Source organism: Salvia hispanica, chromosome 4, assembly GCF_029641045.1.
Source record: "Salvia hispanica isolate PSC_SH4W2 chromosome 4, Shi_PSC_v1, whole genome shotgun sequence".
NCBI classification, from domain to species: Eukaryota; Viridiplantae; Streptophyta; class Magnoliopsida; order Lamiales; family Lamiaceae; genus Salvia; species Salvia hispanica.
Window position 1 is genome coordinate 41,250,795 of NC_142695.1, and position 10,210 is coordinate 41,261,004.

The 10,210-nt window shown below is 42.0% G+C and overlaps 1 protein-coding gene across 1 annotated transcript; it reads left to right on the forward strand.

The window, feature by feature from the left end:
* The first annotated feature begins 4,686 nt into the window (after positions 1-4,686).
* Positions 4,687-6,292, forward strand: LOC125193678 (metacaspase-4-like). Its single transcript, XM_048091522.2, has 2 exons — positions 4,687-5,070; positions 5,518-6,292. Exons 1-2 carry the CDS (start codon positions 4,722-4,724, stop codon positions 6,183-6,185), a joined length of 1,017 nt encoding a protein of 338 aa, XP_047947479.1. The 5' UTR covers positions 4,687-4,721; the 3' UTR covers positions 6,186-6,292.
* The last annotated feature ends 3,918 nt before the right edge of the window (positions 6,293-10,210 follow it).

Consider the following 10,210-nt stretch of genomic DNA (forward strand, 5'->3'; position numbering starts at 1 on the left):
TTTTGCCCTTCCTAATGCATGTTATGGCTCTTATGTCGCCCGCCCTTATATATGCGATATATATTAGGTTGAAGAGTTTAAAAATGAACTTTTCCCTTCCTAATTCCTAATGAGATCATATATGAGTATTAGGTATTTAGGTTGAAGAGTTCGGCTGAATCTTTGATTTCTGTTTAATGTTTTTTTCTTCGTTACTGCAATATTATACTTTCTAAATTTTAGTATGAATTAAATTTGTTTTAAGCAAGTTATTTACAAAAACATACATTCTTTAATTACATAGAACTGAGATTTTGAAAATTTAAACCATACATTCTTTAATACTATTATAATGTATTTTTTTAAAATTGGTGATGAGATCATTATTTCGAAATCAGTTTTGCAAAATAAAAACTACGGGTAATTAAAAATAGACAAGATAAAAACTAAGAAAAAAAAATGTAGAGAAATTATTGAAAAACTGCAATTCTGCCAGCGATTACAGTTGCTTTTAATGTTACTAAGAAAATGAAAAAAAAAACAATAAAGAAATTTAGACATGGAAATACTAAGCAATTGGAATTTTAGGGGGTATTTAGTCATATGAGATGATTACAGCTGGTATGTAGAGATACTGGGCATGGCTTCACAGTTCGCAGTATGTTCACTGTTGCATTGAGAACGACACGATTATGAATTTTCTACTCTTGGCTGTTTATGGACATCCTGCCCCGATACTCGGTAACATGCTTTGGCATCAATCGTAAGAGGTTCATATGGAGTGCACGATTCTTTGTAGGATGAATAAGACGATGATTTGTCTGTTTCCGAATGTGGAACCTCATAACCTAGTTTTGACCTATTTCTCTTTGAGTGTGCTCTATAAACTGTTGATGAAAACAATTGTGAATAGGTTTAACAATTGTGCCCTTGTTTGTTTGTCTTATGCATGGAAAGATTAGTTCATGATATTGAAAATTCGGGAGGATTGGACTCCTTTTCATGTTTGTTAGAAGGGTCAGCATCGGGATAATTCTTCTTTTGTTCTAGGAAGCTAATTGCATTCCATCTTAATAAAGAAGAATAGATTCATTCCCCTCAGGGAGTGACGAATAACCATTATGCGTCTTTCTTAATGGAGTGACGCATAACGATTATGCGTCTTTAGGGAGTGATGCATAACAGTTATGCGTACACAGAACAGATTTCACTTCCAATTCCTCACGGGTGTATGCGATTTCCGGTGATGTCCGGCGATTTCGGTGGATTTCCAACATTTTCTCCATAAGTTCCGGTAATTGTTCTTCAATTTAGCTACATTCATCATTATTCATGTTTATTTTTGCCGGGAAAAGCTCGAATTCGCCGGAAAAAGATCGATGAAAGCCGCTGGAAGTCGCCGCTGCTGCATCCGCCTCTGCTCTGCGATGAAAGCTCGATTTCTGCTTCTGCCCGATTTAAACCAACTGAAAGACGCATAATGATTATGCGTCATTAGGAAAAGGCGCATAACTGTTATGCGTCACTCCCTAAAGACGCATAATCGTTACGCGTCACCTAAAGACGCATAATTCTTATGCGTCACTCCATTAAGAAAGACGCATAATGGTTATGCGTCACTCCTTGAATAGGAATAAATCTATTCTTCTTCATTAAGATGGAATGTAATTAGCACCCTAGAACAAAAGAAGAATTCTCCCGGTCAGCATCTGACTCACCGCTGTTGAGGCATTTTCTAAAATGTTGGAAGATTTCTATGCAAGCTCGGGAATGAAGGTTAGTACTGCAAAAAACTAATTATAGAAGTGGTGGGTGTGAGGGTGGTGCATGATCTAGGTCATTACCTCAATGTTCCCCTTTTACATTTATGCCTATGTCCTAGATAAAATGAAGGGCAAGATAACATCATGGAATACGTACAACTTTCTTGATTAGGCTTGAAAATTAAGGATGGTTAATCTTGTCTTTGGCGATCTACCTTATGGCTGACTAGACAGATGCTTTGAGATACATTAATTATATCTAATAGACTCGTGGAAATTCGACAATATAATAATAAATTAAAGATATACTTTCTTGATTACAATTGGATTATTACACATGCTTCAGAGCACTCCCAATGGCGACGGCGATAATCCGGCGATTTTTCGCCGGATATCGCCGATTTATCGCCGGCCATTGGGAGGAGGTCGGCGATTTTTCGGCGAATTTCCTACCGATTTTACGCCAAACGGCGTTTTATCGCCGGGCTATCGCCGGATCATCGCCGGCCACTGTGGGGAGCTGTTCGGCGATAATCCGGCGATGATCAAATTTTTTTTTTTTTTTTCCTTCAACGGTCATATTCTAAATTCCACCCCTATAAATATTTCATCCTCTTCCTCCATTCATCACCCACAAACTTCATTCACACAAATTTTCAATCTTTTTTCTCTCCATCTTTATTAAATGAGTTCTGATTCATCGTCTCGTGCTCAGTCCGACGAGGAAATATCACATTCTTCTTCCGAAGAAGAGGTACCTCCCGCTCCCACCGGATGGGATGTAGCGGGTTTCGCCAACAACCCAATCAACAACTATATCTCCCGCCGCATACAAAGCGAGATCGCTCGAATGCAGCAGCCACCCCCCCAACGGCCAATCCGCCGGCGGCGCCGATACATCCCTCGCAACCACACTAGTGCGCACGATCGGCTGTTCGCCGATTATTTCGTGGAGGAACCACGTTATCCGGCAGATGTATTTCGTCGCCGGTTCAGAATGCGCCGCTCCCTCTTCCTGCGCATTGTTAATGCGTTGTCCGCGCGTTACCCCGAGTTCCGGCTCCAGCGAGGCGCAGCAGGGAAGCCCGGACTATCGCCCCTACAGAAATGCACTGTTGCCATCCGGCAGTTGGCATACGGAGGGTCCGCCGACATGTTCGATGAGTATCTGCAATGCGGCGAGACGACTGGCAACGAGTGCCTGAAGAATTTCTGTCAGGGCGTGCGAGAGATATTTGGGGAGCACTACCTTCGCTCGCCGGACGCAGCTGACTGCCAGTTCCTACTGGATTGGCACTGGAGGACCCACGGCTTTCCGGGGATGCTCGGCAGCATCGACTGTATGCACTGGCAGTGGAAGAACTGTCCAACCGCGTGGCGAGGCCAGTTCACTACCGGCTACAAAGGTACGCATCCCACCATCATTCTTGAAGCCGTTGCCGACCAACGGCTTTGGATTTGGCATGCTTATTTTGGTATAGCCGGGTCGAACAACGACCTAAATGTTCTCAATTCCTCGCCCCTTTTCAACAAGCGGATCAACGGGTTAGGCCCCTCCATCGAATTCACGGCCAATGGCAATGTGCATAACATGGGGTACTACCTGGCTGACGGCATCTATCCGCAATGGCCCGTGTTTCTGAAGACGATCAGATGCCCACTCGGAGATAGAAGAAGGTATTTTGCCCGAGCGCAAGAGTCTGCGTGCAAGGATGTGGAGAGGGCATTTGGGGTGCTCCAATCGCGATTTGCACTGGTAAAGGGCCCGGCGCGCTTTTTCTACCAGGGGGATATTGCCGATATCATGTATGCGTGCATCATCATGCATAACATGATCATCGAAGATGAACACGAAGGCGTCCTCGACGTCACCAACGACCCAAGTGTTGCATCATCGAGTCACGGTGTCTCAACCGAGTCCGTCCGCCAGGGTGTACCGCACAACGAACATGAACGGTTCCAGGCGTTCATGGACATACACCATAAGGAGGCCCATCAAGCACTACAACACGATATCATCGAAGAATTGTGGGCAAATAGAAACCGCGCCCACCGCCCTTGAATTTTTTTATCTTTGAATTTTTTTTTTGATTTTTTTTATCCATTCGTGTACTTTTTTATTTTTTTTATTTTCTTCGTTGTAATGTGTACCCGTGTTTAATACAACGAACTTTATTTGTTGATGTGTACTATTATTTGTTTTATCTTATAAATTAAATAAGCTAGCTTATTATATATAAAAATAAAACAATTAAATTAGTGATGATGTAAAAATGAAATGTTGAGTTAGAGAGAAATAAGGGAGAAATAAGGGAGAAACCATTGCAGAGGTTGGCTAAAAGTTGGCTAAAAACTGGGGATAAATTTTGGCGCTGATGTGGCAGGAGTTAGGGAGAAATAAGGGAGAAATAAGAGAGACCATTGGGAGTGCTCTCACGGGTTGCCGCTAGCGTTCACATCAATGCATATACACAAGGAATATAAGAATAGACAAAAATAAACATACCTATGTCCAGTTGTACCATGTTGTTACACTAATGGATTAGAATCATAGCCCGCCATCAATGACTAATTGCCAAACAACTATTCAGCTGGCATCAAAGATAGTTTTGTTTGAAAATATAAAAATAAACCATCAACAAGTATTACATTTACACCCCTATCTCATTCCAACTATTTTTTTTGAGCTGTCTCATTTTATTTTAGGAAATAATAAGACATTATATTGTGTCATGATTAGTTGCCATTTAACTTTTCTCTATTAAAAATAAGACGATTCTAGTAGGACAAAATGGAGTAGTAATTTCGTGGTGGGTTGAGCGTCCGAGTAGTAATATTGCCAAATAATTTAAACATTGGCAGCCTGTTTATAGAATGGTGGAGTATATAGACAGATTTAGTCTTCATTAAAATATCTTTTTGGGGCCATTAAATAATATTAATGCGAGTAAGAAAGAAGAATTCAAAGTTGAAAATCCAATGAGGAAAAGGGCAGTGCTGATAGGCTGCAATTACCCGGGCACCAAGGCGGAGCTGAAGGGCTGCATTAACGATGTGCGGCGGATGCATCGCTGCCTGCTCGACCGATACGGTTTTCCGGAGGAGAATATCGTTGTGCTCATCGATACAGAGGGTAGTGCTGACGCGCAGCCCACCGGCAAGAACATACGCGCCGCCCTCTCCGATCTGGCAGCCTCCTCACAGCCCGGTGACGTCCTCTTCGTGCACTACAGCGGCCACGGCACCCGCCTCCCGGCCGAGAACGACAAAGACGACGACACCGGCTTTGATGAGTGCATTGTCCCCACTGACATGAATCTCATTACTGGTATGTGTTACCGATTCAATGTCCCACATCAAGTTGTGAAGCAATCGATATGGGGTTTATAAACTATACAATTTAGGATGAATTCTCTTGTTTGGTCTATAACATAATTACAGTTAACCAGTTAACCGATATATAGTGTATTTTAATAAAAAGTACTCCCTCCATTCCATGTTAATAGAGTAATTTTTCTATTTTGGGAAATTCCAAGTTAATTGAGTCATTTTTATTTTTAGCAAAAAGTAATTCTTCTTTTCACTTTATTTTCTATACATCTCTCTTACTTTTTCCACTATCCATTTAACACACTATTCTTAAATTCCTTGTCGAAAAGAATTGTCTGTATTAACAAGGAACGAAGGGAGTATTAATTACTCACCCACTTAATTACTACTAAGTCGATGTGAGACAAGAACGAGGATTTCAACGACTTGTGTTGTGTATAATTAGATGATGACTTCAGAGAGGTGGTGAACAAAGTGGCCGAGGGAAGCCGGATCACCATCGTCTCCGACTCCTGCCACAGCGGAGGCCTAATCGACGAGTCCAAGGAGCAGATTGGCGAGAGCACGGGCCGGAACAGAAGGAAACAACAACAACAACAACACAAGCAAAAATGCTCAGGACTCAAAAGCTTCCTGTGCACGGAAGTCCAGCAAGAACTGGAGCACGTCACGAGCAAATCTCTGCCGCTGTCGACATTCATCGAGATACTGAAGCAGAAGACGGGGAAGCACGACATCGACGCAGGCAAGCTGAGGCCGACCTTGTTCGACATATTCGGCAACGAGGCCACCCCGAAGATCACCAAGTTCATGAACGCGGTGAGGAGCAAGTTTGGAGGTGGTGGTGGTGGCGGTATCACAGATGGCGGGATTCTCATCAGCGGATGCCAGTCCGATGAGACGTCGGCGGATACCAGCCCCGAGGGGGACAGCACGCGAGCTTACGGCGTGCTGAGCAATGCGATTCAGGTGATAATTGCGGAGACGGAGGGGAGAGTGAGCAACCGGAAGCTGGTGGTTAGGGCGAGGAAGATGTTGAAGCGGCAGGGCTTCACGCAGCACCCTGGCCTTTACTGCACTGATCAAAATCTTAATGCTCGTTTTATTTGCTGATCTTTTACGAATCAATTCATTCATTTCAAATTGTTAATTGTTTGTTTCATAATTTTTGTATTTAGTTTGCTCTATCTTAGGTTTAAACTTTATTTTCATTTTTCGCTCTTATCGCGTCTAATCCTTTGCATACCTCAACCATACTTTTACGATCCTCGACTGGTACCCTAGGGGACCCGTTTTCTCTTCTTTGTGATTTCTCCCACGCGATTCTTAGGCTCGTCATACAAGTTGTAAGGATCCTACATCTACTTAATATTGAAACATGCAAAAAGACTTATTTTTGGCTCACTCCAAACAGGTATCAAATGAATCGGGGTTGAGAAATATTTTTGTATTATTTTCATATTCTCTTGTTCTTCGATGTGCTATAAGTTTGCATCCAACAAACCTCCTCTCTAACCGAGACCACATCGGGAACTTCTTATATTATAGTCGTCTTTGGGTCATTCTAGGCTCGACTTTCACATACGTCATTTTGGGCCTGACCTGAATCTGGACTCTAATACTACTTTTAGGATTGTTGATTGTAAATGAGTTTGATACTATCCATTTTGTGCCAAGATCAGACAAATTTATCTTTGAGTTACTTCCAACAGCCCCAAACAAAACTCTTTGGATATGGGAAACACTTATGCTTCATCCGTCCATCATTACTTGTCATTAGTATTCTTTTTGGTCCATCTGCCAAAACTTGTCATACTTATTTTTTACTTTTGGTAATGCACCCACATTCTACTAATTTTTTTTTTACTCACATGTTATTATAAAACTAATAGAGTAAAGGCCAAAATTGGTCCTGAACATATGGTCGTTTCACGTTTTTGGTCATAAACATTATCTTTTGGAATTTTTGGTCCTAAACATATGGAAATTTGATCATTTTGGTCCTCCGTCAATATTTTCGTTAAAAACTAACGGTCAACGGGTTTAATCCCGATTTTGACCAAATTAAACTTTTAATTTAATTTCCTAATTATTTTAATAAATATTCATTTAAAATCAGAAATAAATAATATTAAAAAAAAAATAGAATTGCTCTTCTTCTCCCTCTACGGCGACTCCTCCTTCCTTCTCCCCCAAAAACCCTTCTTCACCCTCGACACCTTACAAATCTCCCTCATCTCCGACTCCACAATCCATCTGGAGCACGAACCAAGAGGCCTGCACAACCCTCTGATTCTTCAAATACAAATTCAAATTATTGGGGCTTTTTTGAACATCCTGCATCATCTTCACGAAATCGGGCTGCTGGAGATACTCTCTGGTGCTGGGATCGCTCGCCAGCCTCACCCACATCTCGGGCCCGAGCGCCTAGCCGAAGGGGCTCGTCGGGCCGCTCAATGTCGGCGAGGCCGGACTTGAGGGCGTCGTTGGAGGGGTCGATCTGAAGGCCCTTTCTGTAGGCGGAGGCGGCGTCGGCGTAGCGGCGGAGGCCCATGTGCAAAATTGAGAAATTTCCGAACCTCGGATGAGACTGGGAAATGAGTTGATGTAATCGGCGGGTGAAGAAACGGAAGCGGTGCGGCCATTGGAGGATGAGTCAGAAGCCGGAAGGGATTCCTGGAGGCGAGCGCGACGGATGAAGGATGAGCAGACAACCATGAGAGAGAAGACAACTTCCTCCCTGCTACTCTCAGCATCTCCGATTAATCGTGAAAATCTTCAAATTCTTGGGAAGATCAGCGATTCGAAATTGTGATGAATTTGGGAGTTTGCACTTACGGTTGAGGAGTAACTCAATTAAGAGAGGGATAAATTTGAGAGTCGGTCCGAGCGGTTGGAGTAGAGGAGTGGTTGGAGGGGGAGAGGTTGCCGGCGGAGAAGGTGGCGTTGCGTTGGCTTCGTCGGCCATAATTTAGATGATTTTTAATGAATATTTATTAAAATAATTAGGAAATTAATTAGGGAGTAAAAAATCAGAATTATAAGTTTAATTTGGTCAAAAATCGGGATTAAACCCGTTGACCGTTAGTTTTTAACGGAAATATTGACGGAGTACCAAAATGATCAAATTTACATATGTTCAGGACAAAAAAATCCAAAAGATAATGTTTAGGACCTAAAACGTAAAATGACCATATGTTCAGGACCAATGTTGGCCTTTACTCAAACTAATATAAAAAAGTAGAATTCACATTCCCCTAATTGTTTTCACTCACTTTATTTTACAATTCTTAAAACTCGAGGCGAGTCAACTTGTGACTATTAATGACAGACGTATGGAGTATAGTTTCAAACTTCTCTTCTTCACCGATATAGGATGTGTTTGCATCTACCAAATCTCTCCCCTCAAATTGAGACTAATTCGAAACTTTTCATGCATTGTAGTACTTCTCTGATAAGGCTAATTTCATGCATCGGTAATGTGCGAAAAATGTTATAATTTGCTGGGTCTAACACGTTTCCTAAGCCAGGCGTGTGAAGAAAATCGCTAGATCAAGGAAGTACTGAAGGAGATGGCGAAGGAAAGGAACGAAGTGAGCATGATTTACAAGGGAAATTGGCATGACAGAGGAGTCAATAGCTGAGGGCAACAAAGTCTTATCTATACCTCGCTGGGCTCCACTCAAACGGCTATATATAGAAGAGCATGCAACGCAAGGATTATCACTTTTTCTTCACTCTTCTTAGCTCACACACATTACACACACTTGGGAATGGGAGATCTGGGGTAGTCGGGAACGGAAGGTTATTTTCTTAGAAATGTCATGGTTGGCAACACCGTCCGAGTGTGGGCGAAGATACAATTCCTTTTAATTTCAGTTGTTTTGCTCGTTTTTACCGTCGAACTTCACTTTTGGGAGTCGACCTGGCTGTTGATGATACTTATTGTCTTTCCGTTTGTTGATCTGCGTTTAGCAGTTGAATTTCAAGTCAATTTGCATAGATCTCTCTGCTGTTAGCTCAATTATACAAGTATCTTGTCGATCTCTGTTTTAGTTTGTTGTTGTGGTGTTTGACATGGGAATTTGGTGATAGATCTGTGGTTGATTGACTGTTTGGAGTTTGTTTTTGTTCGAATCTGAAGTGATAAAGAGTTTCTGTTGGTTGGAGTTCGTGTTGGACGCTTGGATCCGGAGTGGATTTAGCGTCTGAGGTTGGATTCGACGTGAGGAAAGAAAGTTGTTAGATGAGTTCGAGTTTTCTTCTTGTTTTCTGCTTTGTTTCGTCTAGTGTCTGCAAATCTGTTCTTCATAGTTCATGCATAGATTTGATTTAAAATTAGTTTGCTCTGTTTTAATTTCGTTCATGTTAAATTTCTTATGAGTTTATGCAATTTGGTTGTAGAAGACGATGTCGCTGTTAGTTAGTACGAGAGTTAGTTATTCTGCCAGCTTTTCGTTCGTACTTTGCTTTTTTCAGTCATGGTCCCCACAGTAGGTCTATTTCCTAGGTCTAGTAGTGAAGCAGTTTTCTTAGATCAAGTGTTGAGCAGTTAACTTTCTTTGCAACGTTCTCTTATAATTTTAGCCTAGGTCTAGCTGTTAGTTTAGGAGTTTTAAAGATTCCCAAGTCAAGTTAAATTTGTTTTCCTCAACCCAAGAAAATGCGTGGCAGCAGCCAACACCAAAAACACACCCAAATCCTTGAACTTGAGTATTACGCATCCTTCTCTGTGGGATCGATCCCTACTTCCTTATACTAGATTTAGTAAAGTGGTTGAGGGTTTTTGAAAGAAGTGCTCTGTGTGTCCGACGACCGGGATTCCTTGCGATCAACGAGTTCCTAGACCACGTGATCTGGTGGATTTGCTGGATCTAGGGAACCTGTTATTTCCTATTTGAACACACGCAGCACAACAACCTTTTCAAATGGCGCCGTTGCCGGGGAGGGATGGCGTTTTTTGTTATTTCATTTAAGGATTTGGAGTAAAATTTTGATTTATGTTATTTTCTTTCTCCTTGACAGTTTATGAAAGCAGGCTTCCAATCTGGAAGTTGGGCAAGCTCATCTGGATCAGGGAGTGGCCAATACAAGTGGCGAGTCAAGGAATCTACATCTACCATCACCACCAGATCATG